The 18,539-nt window shown below is 44.3% G+C and overlaps 1 protein-coding gene and 1 long non-coding RNA gene across 11 annotated transcripts in view; one reads left to right on the forward strand and one right to left on the reverse strand.

Moving 5' to 3' along the window:
• Window positions 1-18,539, forward strand: part of ZNF827 (zinc finger protein 827) — a 135,628-nt gene that overhangs the window by 91,849 nt on the left and 25,240 nt on the right. For all 9 annotated transcript variants that reach the window (XR_010303611.1, XM_064149466.1, XM_064149468.1 and 6 more), the window contains 3 exons: window positions 9,379-9,627; window positions 10,327-10,384; window positions 14,845-14,948. Coding sequence is in view for 8 of the 9 variants with exons in the window: in XM_064149466.1 (XP_064005536.1) it covers window positions 9,379-9,627; window positions 10,327-10,384; window positions 14,845-14,948 (411 nt within the window). In the remaining variant the exon portion in view is untranslated. The remainder of the gene's footprint in view (window positions 1-9,378; window positions 9,628-10,326; window positions 10,385-14,844; window positions 14,949-18,539) is intronic.
• LOC135178553 (uncharacterized) overlaps window positions 1-18,539 on the reverse strand; it is a 60,333-nt gene that overhangs the window by 10,506 nt on the left and 31,288 nt on the right. The window lies entirely within an intron of this gene.

Raw genomic sequence — 18,539 nt, forward strand, 5'->3', positions numbered from 1 at the left:
CAGGGCACTGTGTTAGAGTATTTGTGCACTGAAATACCTATTTGCATGGTGAAAATTGGCACACGTAAAACCCTGCTCAAGCCTTGAGTCACTTCTGTTGCCAGCTCCCAGGGTTACAGCTGGAAATACATTAGTTGAACATTTCTTTTGTGATCTTATGACGGAACAGTTTTTGCTGATGGTGCCCTTTTTGATTAACCAAACATGTAAAGAATTACTCTGGGATGTAGTCAGTTGGTATTGCTGTGATTTGCGTTCCTGGATCAGCCAGTGGGTGGGGATATACCAGGCTTACCGTGTAGACTGTTTTCAGCTTGCACTTGCTAGATTGCCGTCTAAGGCAGGAATATAAAGGAGGAAACCACTGAGGTGCTGTTTAGTATAGGACAAATACAAATGGAAGGTGTAAGATCAGTAATCTCTGTAGTGTGTTTTTTATCTAATGTGTGCTTTGTCTGGTAGAATGCTGAGATCACTATTAGCTTCCCAGCTTATCTTCAGCAATTCTGCACTCTGGTTTTAGTGATTTAGAGCTTAAACAAATAATCCACTTCTTCAGAATAAAGTGAAAAACAGGGACAAACTTCCTCCTTTTTCCTGGTACTAGGGGGAGGAAGAAACTAAATGCAAAGGAATGAGTGTGTCTGGATATTGTACTGGCTGTGGGAAATCTTCAGTCAAGTGCCCTTATTAGATTTGATGTATTACATAATTTGGTTTAAGTCAGGTCCTTCCGGGCTCTATATATGCTTGGTAAAGATGAATGGATTACATCTTTGCTGTGTTATTTTCACTTCCTTCCATGTAATACTAATTACCCAAACCTGCACCACATTCCAATTCAGCAAGGGGCTTTCAGCACAGTGGTATTTTGGTTTCTGTGTTCCTGACATACATGCTTCTATTCTTCCCTGACAAATAATACTGCCAACTGTTGAAGCCTCTTGGGATGTAGGCGTAGGCCTTGCTGCCTCCTGTGAGAGGGATACATTGGTTTGTGTTTTACACTGGGAAATCTCTTTTCCCAAAGAGAGATGCTGCGTTGTTAGCTCACAGCTGAGCTTGCAGAGTGTAGCGAAAGGCCCTGGAGCCTGCCTTGCACTGGTGCATACTGTGAGAAAGAGTTACTGCAGATCATCAGCCACTCTAAGGGACAGGCTTGTCATCAACTCAGAAACTGCTCTACAGCTAGGGAATCTTAGCAGAACAAACATATTTTACTGCAGTAGAACACCAACAGAACATTTACGAGTTGTCATTGCAGAGGCACATGTTGAGAAACAAGAAAAAAAAACCACCCTTTGCTGTCCAGTGCTGCTACACAGATTCTCTTCCTCATTAAGCTAAACCTGTCAGGACAGTTGTGTGCTTCTAGCAGCACCTGGCCAGTCTTTAAGATCAGGCCCCTACCCTGCACAGCACTTTGGTGGAGTCAGACCTTATCTGGAGATGCTATGACCTTTTATATCCGTTTTTTCTCCACTGCGTTTCGCTTGGCTTCAGATCTTCTACCTCACAGTTCACAAACTTGACACCAAGTTGCCTGATACCTGCATGTGCTTCTTCCAAATGATTATTCAGGCCAAGAAGGCTGATGTCTCTTGGGCTTGTCTAGGCAGAGCCCGTTCCCAGCCAGACAGTCAAAACAAAACTTTCTAACTGATCTGCTGCTTAAAAACAAAATTTGGAAGAAACGACCTTTGGAGCGCTGAACAGGCAAAGTTTGAGCCTCAGTGCAGACTGCCAAGCTACAGTTTACAGAAGGTAAAATGACCAGCATGAGTTAGACCAACAAAGGTGAGCTGTGAATCCTGGCCATCACCAAGTCTTGACTTAGTAAGCAAGGAGATTTGAGGAGTGAGGCAAATTGCTCTCATCCGTGTTAGGAGGGTGCCATCCCAGCAGGATTTTAAGTTCCTATTAAAGGTTGCACAAAGTCTCTGATAAGAAATGGAAACAAAGTATTTCAAATACACCTAAACCATTTTTTTCCCTGTTATTGCCAGTTCTTTCTTGCAAAAGCAAATCTGTTTCTCCAAGAGTTTAAATCAGTGATGCACTCAGTGATCCCTGGTCAGTGCTGTGAATTGAAAGGGAGATTTCAGGGGAGACTGATATTTAAGAGAAAGGTTTGCATTTACATGCTAATGTTTAGGGCTGAGAACTCATTTTCCCTTGAAATCGTCAAGCTGCCAGTATGTTTGGGGCATACATTATCTGCTAGAAGCATACACTGTTTTGCCTTCTTGTCCAAAAATGAACGCATACCTGCAGGTCTGCGAAATCTATTCTAGGCACTAGCATTGTTTAAGTCATATTTTAGCCTGGTTCCTTGATCTAAGGCATTAGAATGTCCCTATCTTTCCTGGAAATGGTGCCTGAATCACAATTGCCTTTATTTCAGTTCTCTCTTATTTATGAGGTGTAGACATTATGCATTTCAGTAGTAATTCAGGCTGTTTTCCTCCTCTCTTATTTTTCAGTGGCTGAGTTGCTCACATGCTGCACACATCCTTGTTATCACTAGCACATGCATGACCTTTGGACTGTTCAGTTCCTTTGAATCTGTTGTACTTCAGTCCTCGGATCAAACAGTGCTCCTTGTAACACACCAGTCCCCCACGCCAGCAGTCTGGCACGATTTGGAGTTATCGGCAGATGCACTTCCTACATACTTAGGTTTTGCACCAAGGTCGTGGAGTAAAATGTTGCATACAGTTGCACAGAAAAGCATTCCTGACCAACTCCATCTATTATCACCTAACAATACAACAGCTCTTCTTTCAGCACAGCTGGTTATTGTGGGGGTTTGGTGGTGGCTTTTTCCTGCTTCTTTGAGTGTCTGTCCACTGACAAATGTTGATGCTGATTTCCTGTGTCATGCCTTAGTTATTTCTTCAACACTATGTCTTGCATTCAACTGAAACAGTATGGATTAGAACTTCTATTTTAAAAGAAGAACAAGAAAAAAAATTATGGCAAAATCACAGAATCGCAGAATGGTTTAGGTTGGAAGGGACCTCAAAGCTCAGCCAGTTCCAACCCCCTGCCAAAGGCAGGGACACCTCCCACTAGAGCAGGTCACTCAAGGCCTCATCCAAACTGGCCTTGAAACACCTTCAGGCATCATCCACAGCCTCCCTGGGCAACCTGTGCCAGTGTCTCACCACCCTCACTGTAAAGAATCCTCTCCTAAAATCTAGTTTGAATCTCCCCTCTGCCACTTTAAACCCATTCCCCCTTGTCCTGTCATTACAAGACCTTGTCAGTGGCCCCTCCCCAGCCTTCCCGTAGGCTTCCTTCAGATACTGGAAGGCCACTAAACCTTTCTATAAGGTGTAGACTATAAGGGTCTCCTGAAAGCCTTCTCCAGCCTGCAGAGCCCCAACTCTTGTAGGTTGTCCTCTTAGCAGATATGCCTCAGCATAAATTCTATCATAAAATGAAGGCCAGAACACCTCAAACCACTCCCATTCTGGCATACCCAGCATTAGAGCACAGCAAGGTAAAGGACTGTCTGAGGCAGCTTTAAATTGGCTCCTACCAATTCAGTCACAACCTTGCAGAGTTCTAGAGGAACTAAGTAACAGCATCAGTTTGCTGACTGGGAGTGCTCTGTGTGTGTGGCTGTAAGGCTCCTGGCTGTCATCAGCACTGTGAATTGACAATGAAGAGGACTCCATGGCTAGTAAGTTGTCATTCTTGGCAGTCACAAAACCTTTCCAGGTTTGCTGAGCTGTTTATTGGTACAGTAGTGAAGAAAAAGTACATCACTACATTCTTTGGGTAAGATGGGGGACGGAGAAACTAACCTGCCTGCAGGTTTCTTTTCCATAAGTGCGTGGTCTGTTCTGGGAAGTGCCTGTGTGGAGCTTGGATGCTGTCTTCGGGGGTGGCTGTTGTCAGGACTTCATAAGAGTCTTTGTATCTAGACTGCACAGGAACCTTGGTAATGGGCAAGGAGTGAAAATCTGATCTCTGACCAGCCTTTTAGAAAGCTCTGGGCAGCAGCAGGTGCTTCTGTAGCAGCCCGGAGAAGTATGTGACCCAAAATAAGACTAGAGAGATGCCAAAACATAGCAAGTCACATCATGGCATTCAGTCCCTCTGTGGGCCGAGTGGTTTGGGGTTTGTATTTGGTTTTTTTGTTTAGCTGTCTGGGGTTTTGGGTTGGAGAGGGAGGCTTGTATATGTGTTTGTGTTTTTTTCTGTTTGGAGGGGTCTTGTGTGGTGGTGTTTTTATTACTGTTGGTTTGGGGTGGTTGTTTTTTGTTTTTTTTTTTCAACAAACAGAAGCTAGAAATTTGTTTTGGCTGGAATGAAGCCATGCTTTAATTACAGTATAGAAAGATACAAGTTTCTAGATAGGCTTCTTATTTCAGGCTGTCAAGTTCTCTCTTCTTCTTGTTCTAAGTTACTGCACACGTAGACTTTTTACCCAAAGGAGGGTCACAAAGATGCTCAGAGGGCTGCAGCAGCTCTGCTGTGAGGACAGCCTACAAGAGTTGGGGCTCTGCAGCCTGAAGAAGATAAGGCTTCCAGGAGACCTTAGAGTGGCCTTCCAGTATCTGAAAAGGGGGCCTACAGGAAGGCTGGGGAGGGACTATTGACAAGGTCTTGCAATGACAGGATGAGGGGTAATGGGTTGACACTGGCCGAGATTCATACTAGATGTTAGGAAAGGGTTGTTTGCAGTGAGGGTGGTGAGACACTGGCACAGGTTGCCCAGGGAGGCTGTGGATGCTCCTTCTGGCTGAGCTTTGAGGTCCCTTCCAACCGAAACCATTCTGTGATTCTTGGTCTGTGTTTTGTGGAGTTGACTGCGTTCTTCAAGTAGAATCTTTCAGGCAAGCATCATGATCCTCTCACTTAAATGGCAGGAGCAGCAGGTGCATATCACAACTCAAATGAGTCCATTGCATTAATTTTCTCTTTTGTTGTTGTTGGCTTGCATGTTTGTGAAACTAAGCCTATAGTTTGAGAACTGTATAACAGGGGAGTTTAGATGTTCCATGTTAACAAAGACAACCCATTTTAGGTTTTGAATGCAGCATCCTGTTACAGTGGTTAAAGGCCTGTTGCTATTGCCTTACATAAACCAGCAGTTTGAAAAAGACACTAGGAAAAGAGAGGCTCCAGCACAGTGCCCTAGGGTACATCCTATGTTACTTGTTATGTCTCTGTAGCAGGACCTTCAGGGCTTGCCAACCCTTCCCTATCTCTGAGGTTTTATTTGAGCCAGTTTAGGGCCTGTTTATTTCTAGCAAATCAGAACAATTAACATAACAAAATGCCTGATTCTCCCCGCTGAAAGCTTTTGAAGTCGGTACAAGTTGACCCACTGGTTACCCCTGTCTGTTTGATTGTGAAAACCAGTCTGTGAGCACGATTTATGAGACATATGGGAAAGGTTTCCCCTCTCAGTTGATTCACAAAGTTGATTTGTAAAGCTGATGGGCATTTCAGCAGGGATGGAGCTCTAAGTAAAATGGTGGGAAGCAGCATGAATGATTTAACAAGGGTTCATTTGATTTCAGCAACAGACACTCATTGCACAGCCAGAATAGAAGCAAAACGAAGAAGCCCTTCTAATATTCTTTGCATCTCTTGCCAAGTTCAGCTTCACCTGCTCCTTGGCCTTCCTGACCCCGTCCCTACAGAACCACACATTGTCTCTATACTTGTCCCTGCTTCCACTGCCTTTGCATTCCCTTCTTGCCCTCTAGTTTGACCAGCAGGTCTTGACACAGCCTGGCCAGTCTCTTGCCTTCCTTGGCAAAGGAAGTTAACAGCAGAAGAAGGCATATTTGGTGATTTTGTTCATCCTCTGTCAGATGAGCAATGCTCACTGCTGTGCTGTTGTTCTGAGCTTCATCCAGGTTGGTACGGCATGAATAGCAGACCACGTTTAGGAGATCACGATCTGGACGCTTTAAAGCTGCTTCAGTCTTTATCCCCTGCTGGTTTTTGCTGGGAATTAGATGTCTGTACTTTTGTAAAATTCTGGCTGGAGAAAATGACTCTCATATGCTAACTTGGCATTCTGATGCATTGCAGTTTATTTAACCTAGCCCATCGACTTGAGGAGAGATACTAAAGTGGAAAAAAGCCAAAGCTATCACAGTTTTAATTATTTGAAACAGGAGACCTTTTGGTGTACCAGCCCTTGACTGGAAAAGCTTTCGCTGCACTGTGGCCATGTGAGATACCTGTGTAAAGGAATAAGGGCTATCACCTTACTCCACAAATGAACTCTCTGCAGCACAGAAGGGAAGATAATCTTCAAGAAGGCACAGTTTGCCTGTATGCGGAGATGGGTATGGACATAACCTTCATTGCAGGCTTCCGCCAGCACAACATCTAGCACAGCTGGGTTGTGTGCTTCTGATTGCTGCTCGTGGGACAGACTGTTTCTCTTTCATCAGCTCTTGAAAAGGATCAGAGACCCTCCTTCAGTCTTCTTTGTGTCTTTGCTTTTGGGCATCAGAGTGTGACAGGACTTCTATTTGGCAGGGACATTCTGTCAGATCAAAAGGGTGCAGCTGGGAAGATAAAGGTCAAAGGAAATGATCAAATATGTAAATGTAGTGAGGGCAGTTTGAGTGCTAGCTGATTGGGCTGGGGAGAAGGTCACCAGGATTGCTCGACTCTCTCTGTACTTGAGGGTCATATCTGTTTGATTCAAAAGCATTTGCAGGACAGGGAATTAAACTCTGCGGAGTAGGAACAGAAATAGAAAGAGCAGAGAGAGCAGCAAAGGTCAGCTCGAGTCTGCCCCTAAATTTGGCAGCTGGGTGCAGAGCTGGGTCTGTCACATCTGAAGAACTCGTTTGTTTGCAGGGCTACCTGAGCTGTTGATTGGCAGCGCTACCTGATGCGTCCCTTTGCTGCGCTGCATTCACTCTCAACGCACAGTCTGCTATTTTTGCACCCTGTCTTCTGTGGTTTCACAATAAGAAGCTAATGGGAGCTTTAACTAAAAAAAAAAAAAAGAAGAATCTGCCTAGCAGGACAAAAAAAGGCATGAAATGGTATTTCTGAGGTGTCTTCAGTTGGAGAATTCGTGATGGAAGTTAACAGTCTGAAATGTATCTGTTAGATCATAGGTGGGAAGGATTCTTGCCAAGGTCTGTGTGCTTTCTTAAAGGTCAGGAAACGCCAGAGGAGAAGATTGAAAGCGTTTCATGTAAATTGTTCCTGGAACATGTCCAAGGGGCTTCTATCTCCTGGCTCGGATTTATTTTATTTTATTGTTTCAATTATTACTACTTCTAAAGGGTTATAGGCAGCAAAGCTGCTTTTTCTTCAATGCTCTGTAGAACAACAGGAATGTGGGGAGAGGGAGAAACCAGGGGGATGAAAAAACACTGGGTGACACAGATCAGTTTTAGGTGGAATGCATTTACCTTCATGCTAAAGGGAGTCTGTTAACTTGGCTTGAGACTGCAGGGTGATACCAAGCAGTTAGGTAACTTGAGGGTATTGTCAAGGATGACTCCAGAAAGTCAGTGTAAGATTGGGCAATTGAAAACAAGAGACTTGGTGATGTTCGAAGCTTTCACACTTGGAATAAAGTCTGCCAGTCTGACACCATCATAGGTGAGTTAGAGGAGGAAAAAACAAGAGCACAGCAGAGTGACTTTGCATGAAGTTAGTGGATTCTCCCCACACACTTTTATTCTCTCTCATCCAAAGGCAATAGAAAATATTCTTCATGTATTAATTTGTTTGTTTGTTTTTAATATCAGAGCCTTCTAAGTAGCAAAATTAGGCAGATGACAGACTTCTGTGTGAGGAAACTCATCGTGCAGAGTGCTCCTCTGCTATCAGGATGGCCAGCACCAGTCTGCACCAATCAGTGTGTGTATCGATCATCGATCTGACCACAGCCCCCCAGTCTGGATAAGGGCCAGACTGCTCTCCTAGATCCTAATCCACTCAGCATCTGAGCTCTCTGCTTCTCTGGCTCTGTGTGCTGCAGTGTGCCTCTCTACCTTCTACCTTTTGCTGGCTGCTAGGGTTGCCTTTTCCTGCTTTTGCTCGTGAAAGAATTCAAGCTCACACTTTCCTTTGACTCCAGCTGTGGAAACGTAGGTGACAGTTTAGGGCATGTGCTAATCTTGAGTAAACAGAAGCAGATTTTTCTTGAGGCTTCCAGTATTCTGGCTGGTACCAGAAGTAGATGTTCAGCTTTAGGCAAAATTAACAAATTCTGTGTACTTTTTCCTGTTGAAATGATTCCTTACCTGGATGGTTCTTCTGGTGTTTAACTGTGTTCATGCATGCATTTGTTTTCTTGATTCTTCCAAGCATATTGCCTGCCTTAGGCTTCCTGTTTCCTGAGTATCTGCTCAGCATCTGAGCAGTAAGGGCAACCCAGAGTTGAGCAGTGCTGCCACCAGCACCACAGGAGCACTGTGAATAAAAATGATGTTTAAAAAACACCCATCTTCTTTCTCTGAAACTAAAATGAGGATAAATTCTGCAGGTCTTCAACTTCTCTTTTCACAGCTGAAAGTCTGAATCAGAAGGGCTGTACAGGTATTTAGGATGTGGTGGGCAAATTACTTTGAGATTATTCTGAAGAGAAAAGTGTCACTTACCTTACAGCCAAATCAGAGCATTCAGCAATGCTTGGGGACTCTCAAATGTAGAAAGTGAACACAGGTTGGCTTCTAGACTATGGTTTTGCTTGCTGGACCCGGGACACCAGAGAGGAATTCAAGGGAGGAAGGAGAAGAGCTTCTGGGAACTGGTCATTAAGGTTATTTGCTCCTGTAATGTCTGAAGGAATATCCACACTTGTTACAAAATCAGACTTGAGGAAAGCATGGCCCCCAGAATACTCCTGTTGCTTTGAAAGCATATGCAGATAGAACAAACCAGTTCTGGACCTGGCTGTCTGGAACTGAACGAGAAGGAGGGCAAAAGAAGAGCAGATAAAGTTTCCTCCTCCACCCCTAGGCCCATGCCAGTCCTCCTGTCTGTCCTGGTACTTCTGCTGATGAAGAGTAATGGGAATTTGTCAGCAGTCTTCGGCACACACCTCTGGAGAGCTGGTGCCTGTGAGTGAGTGAAGGCGCAGCCGCACTTGCGGCCAGCCTGCAGCCCTGGGAAGTGCCTTGGCTCTCTATTTACAAACATGCAACTGTCTTCTGCTCTCTAGCTTGTAAAATTGTTTTCAAGAGATTGCTTCTATTTCTCAGCCCCAGAAGAATACTGCAGCAGTCAGCTGCTTGCTTCCCTTACCATTTGCAGTGACGCAGCCTACAAATTATAACTTCCTAATTGTGATTCCTGCTTTGAGCACTCTGAAAAATTGTGGCCTAATTAAGTAATTGTGGCGGCTGTCTGTTTTTTTTAAATACATATTTGCAGCTGAGAGCTACAAGGAGAGCCAGATGGTAAAGATAAAGGAGGAGCCAATGGAAGTTGACATTCAGGAGTCGCAGGCCTCCGTGTCACCCAGCCAACCCAGCCCAAATGTTGGCTACAGCACTTTACTAGGGCGAGACATTAGTGAACACATGCAGAAGGCACCGGAAGGTCGTGTGGTCCCAGAAAGAAATCTGTTCAGCCAAGATATATCGGTGAAGATGGCATCTGAGCTGCTCTTCCAGTTATCAGGTAAAAGCGGTGGAAATGTTCAGTAGTTGCATTTAAAGAACCAAACAGATTGTGTGTACAGCCAGTAAGGTGCTTTGAGAGTGTGAGGCTGCTCGGGCTGACAAATGATAGGGGTTAGAGCCCTTCCACCCTCACATTTTGGAGCGCAAAAGCCTTGCCAAATGTCTCCCATAGTTAGCATATGCTTTAGAGCACTGTGACACTCGGGTCAGGTTCACGGTGTTTGAACTGCATGGGCAAAGCTGGAGTTCAGCTCCTCTGTTTTTGAAAGCTAATTAAATAATTTGAAACAACTGCTGATCCAGGCCTGGGAGTATAGGGGGACCTAGGGCTGGCATTTGCTGGCATAAGTGGCTGCAGCGTGCAGTGCTCCAGGGGCTGCACTGCCCATTGCTCTTGACAAAGAAGGTGAACCTCAGCTGTTACGTAAAGGCAATGATAGCAGCTCTGGGGTGAATGAATGCCTATACTGTACACTGCATGGAGCCACAACACTGAAATGTGAAGCTGAAAAAATGTGTTGGGTGTTAGTTTAAGTACAGTTGTGTCCATTGTCTAATTCCGCCATAACCATGTACCCTAAATGACTTTGGATTGTGCTGTTACCAGAAAGCACTAAAATAGCTCTGCTGGAGAAAACCTGGTAGGGAATATGTGATATATACTAATCACAAAAACCCTGTTTATGTTCCTCTGCAGAAAAGGTGAGCAAAGAGCACAACCACAATAAAGACAACACCCTCAGAACCACAGCCAGGTAAGAGCAGTCCATTGTTAGCTGCAGAGCAGTGGTGTAAATGGAATGGGTTTGATTTGCCTTGTGAACTCAAATGTGTCTGTCTCCTGGAAGTGTGAGCTGCTCCTACAAGTGTGAGATACTCTCATGAGCAATGTAACCTATATCTGAACGGTTACACCTGTAGAACTGATTGCTTGGAGTCCATGAGACACAGGGCCTTTGGGCCAGAGTGACTGATTCCATCAAATCAAGTATTCACACATCATTTGAAGAATTTGGGGGTTCTTTCTTTTTTTTGTCAAATCCTGAAAGTGAAAAGGAACTGCCTACATGCAGTGCTTGAGGGAAGGACAGGCTGACTACTGGCTTTCAGGACATAGACCTACATAAGAGGAGGTGGTTTTGATTCAGTCTTCTGTCAAACTCTGATTTTGTTAACAACATTTCAGTTCAGTATTTCTGTCATCTCAGTGCCTTCTGGAGATGAATTTTTGAAAGTCAGTCTGTAAGACAATGCTAATGAAACCCTTATTGAAGCTTACAGTCACATTAACACAGTGAATCAAATTGCTGAGCACTTAAAGTCATGATGCAGTTACAGCAGGTGCCTGTAAAGAAGGAGGAGCTTTACAGTGTGGTGGCTGGGAACAAGGCTGTGAGTTGTTTGCAGAGACACGGGCAGCAAAGTGAGGAATGGAAAATGCAAAGCTCACAATATGTAAGTAGAGCTAGAGCTGGTGGCAAATTCAGAGTCCATGATGCAGGGTAAGCAAGCACTGCCAGGCTCTATTTATGTCCTACCTGAGAGTGCCTGGATGGGTGTGGATGGGTTTGGAGACTGAGCACGCTAAGGCAATGAGGCGTTCCTTCAAAGGCAGAGTAAGACCTTCTGTGCCTTTGCAGCTCCTTCTGCAGAACTTCCTATTATGTTTAGTGCCTGCTCTAGCTAAGATAACTTTGTCCAGCCAGAAACTACGAAGTGTTTCAGTTGCAGAAGAAAAGATCTCTGGAATATGCTGGTCTTTGCCTTTGCACTCCTAGGCCTATCTTGTTCATTCATGGTAACTGTAATAAATAATTTGGTTTTAATAAACTGACCAGCTCCCTGGACATCAGAGACTTCTTAGTCTTACAACTGGAAAGATAATTAAATTCAGATTGTAACTTCTGGCTACTGTGAATGCTTCCCCTACTTGCTGTTTTGGGAATTTCCAGAACATGGAGAGGGTGACAAATAGTCAGTTGAAAAAAGATTTCAGTGTCTCATGATGTTACCAGCAGGACTCGTGTAAGAATCCAGAGTTACTTTTGGATCTATCAAAGATAATTCAAACTGGAAAGGTTGAGGGCATTTCAAAGATAACTTCCCTTCTTCTGGATGCCAGCTGTTAAGAGGATAGCACAGTTGGCTATAGTCAAACTTGCACTGCATTTTACTGAGTGAATTGCTGCTACCCAACAGGGCATGAAATGCTGAGTGCCTGCTTCAGTTCTTCCCTGTGCTTTTCTTACCTTACCTGTCAACAGAAGAAGACATGAATGAGAAGAGCCTTTTAAGGGGAAGTGAGTCAATCTACTAGACCACGGAGCTCAAACAGATTGACTTGCATGACCTTGCCAAAAAAGCCCCAGCCCAAACCAAACAAACAGCTGGAAGCCTTTACTGGTATGGGTATGATGTCTTCTCAAAAATAGCTTGTGATGGAGGAGCCAGTGAAGGACAGAGGCAGTCAGACTGCGTGAAGGAAACATGTGGTGCTGTGGTTTGGCTCAGCAGCCAACATCTGCAGCGATCGCAGAAAGGCGTTTGAATCACAGTCCTTATCTGAGGCTTGACAGCTGCAAAGAGCCAAGGTGAGGTCAGTGTTGGCCACCTGTGAATAGCTGGGGAGCAGAGAGGTTAAGCTGTGTCCCTGGCAAAGCCCAGCAAGATGGGCTGCACAGGCACTTTCTGCTGCTTTACTGCAGATTTGCATTTCTAACTGCCGCCTGTCTGTTGCTGTTCCTCCTGTGAGTATCCCTGGACTTTGCAGGCGTTTACTTCCATATGACTTTGCTTAAGCAGCTGAAACTGGCAAGGATTCCTGAGTTCAGTGACTGGGATGGTAGAGCCTGCCATCTGTGATACGAAGACAGGAAGTGGAGAAGCAAACGATCTGGAAGTGTGTACGCCAGCATAAGATGCCAGAATAAGCTGCTTTCATCTAAAGAACTGTGGAGCCATAAAACTCTGCTGCCAGAAAAAAAGAAAAAGAGAAAAGAAAACCCAACCAAAGCTTCATCTTCATCAGAGGGAACTGTGCAGTGACTGAGAACAATTTATGGAGTTTCTTACTATGAAGTGCAGGAGCTCCTCCCTTCATACACTGCAGTGGGAATTGAAGGAAAGATCTACTGAAATGAAAATAATTATAGAGCCAACTGAAGAGACGCAAGCTCTGTTCTAGGGGGAGGCAGAGAAGAGGTATCCAGGAGTGGCTCTGTAATTCACCAGAGCAGCATGATGGAGAGGGAAGTCCTTGGCACACACTACAACGCAGGCTTCAGCAGTGACCTGCTCACTATAGATGGTCTGGCCTGAAGTAGGTAAGCAAAATGAATGGAGCAATGCTAAGGAGCAGTATCCCAGTGACTGAATCTGAGGTTCAAGCAGGAAAGCCAACATGGGAACCTGAGTGGATTACAAGATTTTGAAGAGTTACAGCAGTAATAAACCCTCTTTTATTGGTGTTTTTCTTTCAAATCATTATTAAACCAGTGAGAGGAACGCTACAATAAATGATGCCATATTTTTATACAGTGTCAGCCTGGTTTATATTCTGTCCCCTGAGTGGGAGGCTTGGAAAAAGTTTCACACACGTGTGCTGGAGCTGGTTTGCATTATCCTTTTGAGCCTCATGCCTTGTTCAGCTATCTGCATATGCTGAGCTGTGCAGGTTTAGGGCAGCTTCATGCCCTACCCTTCAGCACAAGCTGAATTGTTTACAGTTATGCACGTTTGTAAAAAAAAACCCAAAAGCCAAAGCCAGATCAACCAACCAAAAGCCACCAGTACTAAAACCCAACAAAACAAGAGTCTTCACCACAAGACCAAAAACACATCCGACTAGCTGTCACACGTGGAGCAGTGCAACGTGAGTAATGGACAGCCAACTGCAGGAGAAAGTGAATAACAGCATTGCCAAAAGCATTATGTGATCAAGCTAACTAATTACCAGCAAGCTTCCCAAAGACAGAAGAGATCAGGAATGCAGGGAACTCAGTGGAGAGCACTTTGCTCACTCTGCAGGAAAAATACTGGAGGGAAAACTAAAGCAAGTGCTCTTCTTTAAAGCACTTGGGTATCTGGAGTGGTCAGCTTGGCCAGTGCTGCTGACACTTACTTTGTGGGTCTGGACTGCCCACTGTGGAACACTGTAAGATCACAGAGTGTGTTTTTATCCTGAAAAGGTTCTCCAGTTTTATTACTGCCTAAGAGCAGTCTGCAGCAATCATTTGGCCTCCTCTTCTGCACCTTTAAGACACCTACAGCACATCAGCCTGGTAAGAATACTCGTTATGAGATCAGAACTAATGTGATGCTCTTTGCCTAGAAGACACTGGTAGTTCACATGCAGATGGAACATACTGCCCTGGAAAACAGCTTTCCAAGAAAGACTGTCCTTGCCCACTTTGACTGCTTTTTGTGTACCTCTTAACTGATGCCTGTTTGTACTGTAGACAAGAAATTCTTGTCTCTGTTACGATCTGGAATTGAGCAGAAAAGGAAATCACTTTGATAGAAATGCCAATTCACTATTGAAATGGACTTTTTACTGCCTGGTAATTAAAACCAAAGCATGCTGCAATTTTTTGGAGTCAAGTAGCTGATGATTTTTGCACTTAATACTCTCTGGGAACTAACCATTCATTTAGCTTGGAAGAATTGTTTCTTGCTTTAAAAAGCAAAGCCGGGCTTATTTCATTCATGGAGTGCTGTGTTAAAGCCAACTAGTCAGCCTTTTGCCGTAAAACGTGAGAAGATTGGTTTTGAAAACCAGTACTTTCTACCTCAGATATTAAATAAGAATGATGATATTTTCCACATTTTCTGATTGCCCTCTCCTGGCATTCATATTAATGACCCACACTGTATGGTGGTATAGCAAATCTGAGATGTTAAAAGCCTTTTTTGGGAGGTCTTTGGTTTTCATAGAATCACAGAATCAACCAGGTTGGAAGAGACCTCCAAGATCATCCAGTCCAACCTAGCACCCAGCCCTAGCCAGTCAACCAGACCAGTCTTTTCTTGAACACCTCCACACCAAGATACAATGTTGCCAAAGCATGCCTCTTCTCCACATCTTGCTTCATGGTCTGCATATCTTTCAGCATGAGTTCTGTTTTTAACAAGATTACATTTGTTATGAAGATGTCAGGATCAAAAGTCATATTTGCTTCCTGTTATTTTGTTTACATCTTATTTTTTTTCCTCACAGCCCTTTCTTTTCTGAAGACACATTTAGACAATCACCATTCACTTCCAACTCTAAAGATCTCCTGCCTAATGAAGCTACTCTTCATGGAAGGACGCCTGCACCAGGTCAGATACCTTCTTCTTTCATTGCTTCCACTTAATATGTATTTTTTAAAATGTTCTTATTGTCAGCTCAACCATCTGATAAATGTGCTTGAAAGTAAAGTGCTTTGTCAAAAGGCAACTCTTTCTCAAACCATCACACTAGGTGTCTGTTATTATTAAGAAGAAAAAAAAGGTAGTTAACTATTTAAACCATGGGTTTAAACTGGCAGAGAGGAGATTCAAACTAGATGTTAGAAAAGGGTTCTTTGCAATGAGGGTGGTGAGACACTGGCACAGGTTGTCCAGGGAGGTTGTGGAGCACAGAAGCACCCAATGTGATCAAAGATCACATTGGGTGCTTCTGTGCTCCACAACCTCCCTGGAGTTGTTCAAGGCCAGGTTGGATAAGGCCCTGAGCAACCTGTTCTAGCCTATGACAGGTGGGCTGGAACTGGCTGAGCTTTAAGGTCACCACCCTAGACCATTCTGTGCCTGTATGATTGCTGAAGCTCTTGTGTTAACAGCCTTTAAAATCCTATTCTTGCAACTTATCCAAGAGTCTGTAACAGATTCAACTCTGCAATATTAACAGAGGTGAGGTTTGGTGTGCATGGCTCTGTATGTAAAGGAACCTTATGAGTATTGATTACTCTCTACTCATCTCCTATTCCTGGCCGTTTCCATCTCCCTCTCTCAGAGGACCGAAGTGTCTGCAGTCAGTCTGTCAGTTTCTGAGCATGCCAATACAATTCCCCTGCCTTTAACAGCAACCCAGGATCGTTTTTGAAAGGATGGTTGTCACAAAGTACTGAAAGGCCTCGGCCATTCCCACTCATGTTCTGAGCTAGTTGGTAGGCATTTCGTGTCCAGATGTAGCTTGGTCCTATTCTGCATTAAAATGGAAAATACAGGCTTGGAACTACTATTCAAGGTGGCACTGAACACATGGGAGAACTTGATAGGTGCCTTTACTGTCCTGTTGCTAAACACCTCATTTGCTATCTGTTCTTAAATTAATGGCTCCTGGGCTGTAAAGGTCAGCAATTACACAGCCAGGCAGAAGGGGGGGTTCTTCACCTTTTCTTAGCAATCAATAATGTTTTGGGCACCTTACTGCTAATTTCCAGCTATAGACTGTCATTTAATTTACAGCTTAACAGACCCTTCATTTTTTTTAATGCTTGAATAGTCACTTGACAGCCTGTGAAGTGGCAGATGAGGTTGAGCTAGATGTTGTCTGAGGATAAATATGTATAGCATAAAGATGACAATTTGTAGCATAAGGACAGGGGTCTTTGGCTAGCCTGCGCCATACTTGCGAGAAGGTAGTGGATTTTGTGACTCAGGGTGAGGAGAAGTGGATCAGATGTGGTGCATTTAGGTATTAGAATGTAAACCAAGCTAGCACTTCAGCTCTGGCTTTTGACCTTGGCATAATGTGGAATATTCATATATCCACATGAAAGAAGAGAACTCTTAGGCTCCTCTGGCAGTGCTCAGTCCCTTGGAGGACCTGGCCTCCAGCAGCAATACTCTTACATCATATCAAGATGAATGTAGAAGAATTTTAATTCTCTGCAAGACTTCATTTTAAGTGAGACCTCCAAAGCTGTGAGTGGTTTTTGGTGGCATGTTTCATCAAAGATGTGAAGTATGTAGCTGGTTAGGACCTCCTGGAGTGTTGGCTTCTGAGGAACTGGAGTTTGTATGTTTCTGCTGTCCCATATTTTGCCTCATGGAATATAAGCATTAACTCGATAGGTATGTGTATCATAACAGCTATTGCTCTGTGGTTGTAAGACTGATCTGTAAGAGCAGTATGTACACTGGAAATCAGAAATGGCAGTTTCAGCTTCACTCTTACTTCTGAAACAAGACTGTCATTCCAAATATGTTGATTTCTCTCAGCTTCATAATAAATTCCTGGACCTGAAGTGCAAGTTCACAGCAGCACCAGGAATGTGATTTAAATTTTCAATCAACTACAAATGTGATATTCATGTAAAAGAGCAGCAGTATGTCCACAGGTAAATCCCCTACTAGATTCAACCTTGCAAGAAGAAATAGTTGATGTCATGCTACAGACAGCCCAGAAAGAGCTTCATCCCTGCAGAGGACAGCATAGAAGAACAGTAACAAACCACTGTAAAGGCCAACAGTGTGTAACAGAAAATGCTGTGGGAATGTATGTGGTGTCTCTTGGATTAGTGGCATCTGTGCTTCACTCCAGATTTGTTTCAGGTTACTTCATCCCTGAAACAGGACAGTAAGAAGGGGAAAGAGCAGCATTAGAAAAGGACAGGAAATTCCCAGTCCAGTGTGGTTTTCAAGGCATCAACTAAAATCCAAGTAGAGTAACTGCTGACAGCCAAGAGTGTTCATTAAGCAGTGTCCATATCCAAAGTTGCCACTCCTTGCCTCTGTCGCCACAGGAAGCAGAGTCTGGTGAGCAGGCGTGGACTGTGCTGTGCTGGCTCTCTGCAGTCAGGCTTGACTCAGGCAGGCAGAGCAGCCTGAGGAAGCCTTAGTTGCCAGTTGGTCTGGGTGGTCTTGGTGGAACCCCGTGTGCATATAATGCCTCTTTCCAGGAAAGCAGCAGTCTGGGGGGCTTTACCTCCAGACTCCTGGCAGCTTTCTGCCTGCAGACTTCTCAGCAGGAACACAGGAGAGCAAGAGAGCTCCTGTGTCAGATTCGATTCTTCAGCAGGGAACAGCATTATGTAATCTTGTCCATTACCAAGAGCCATCCTAAGACTGTTGTCCTTACTGTTTGTGTGAGGACACTGTTGCAGAAGCTCACCCCTTTGAGGGCCTGGGACCACTCCTTTCAGCCTGAATTTATTCACAGAAAGTTCTACTTCTGTTGTTTCACCAGTGCCATCCTCCAGCTTTGCTGATGCTCCCTTGTGATGTTCACCACTGGATGTGCCCTCCTGCATCCCCCTAACCTTGTCTTCACTTTGGAACAGTAAACCAGCCAGAGTCTTTTAGTCTTCTTTGATAGAAGTCTCCATCTTCTGATGGATGTCACAGCCTTTTTCTGCCTCTGCTCAGGGGAGCTAATTTGGCAGCCGTGAGCAATTAAGCCTTGCCAGTGCCTTCTTCAGTGGTGTGCAATCTTCTGGTATGTGCATTGGAAACACCTCCTGAATAATCAGGCTTTGTGACTGCTGCATGCTGAGGAATCTGTTCACTTGCTAATCAAATACTATCTTGTTTACCTTTATCATTTCAGCTGATGACTTCATCATGCAATAGAAATTCTTGTCCCTGCTATCTTAGGCATGACACCTTGTAATTGCAATTGTTTCACTTGTTACTGTGGCTCTCAGGATCATTTCTTTAATGCTCTGGAATTGCTGCATATCGATGATAGTACATTCATGGCTCTCTACAGCTACCTGAAAGGAGGCTGTAGCCAGGTGGGGTTGGTTTCTTCTGCCAGGCAAGCAGCAACAGAAGAAGGGCACAGAGTCTCATGCTCTGCCAGGGGAGGTCTAGGCTGGATGTTAGGGGGAAGTTGTTGGCAGAGAGAGTGATTGGCATTGGAATGGGCTGCCCAGGGAGGTGGTGGAGTCGCTGTCCCTGGAAGTATTCAGCAAAGCTTGGCTG

The sequence above is a fragment of the Pogoniulus pusillus genome, chromosome 10 (genome assembly GCF_015220805.1).
Source record: "Pogoniulus pusillus isolate bPogPus1 chromosome 10, bPogPus1.pri, whole genome shotgun sequence".
NCBI classification, from domain to species: domain Eukaryota; kingdom Metazoa; phylum Chordata; class Aves; order Piciformes; family Lybiidae; genus Pogoniulus; species Pogoniulus pusillus.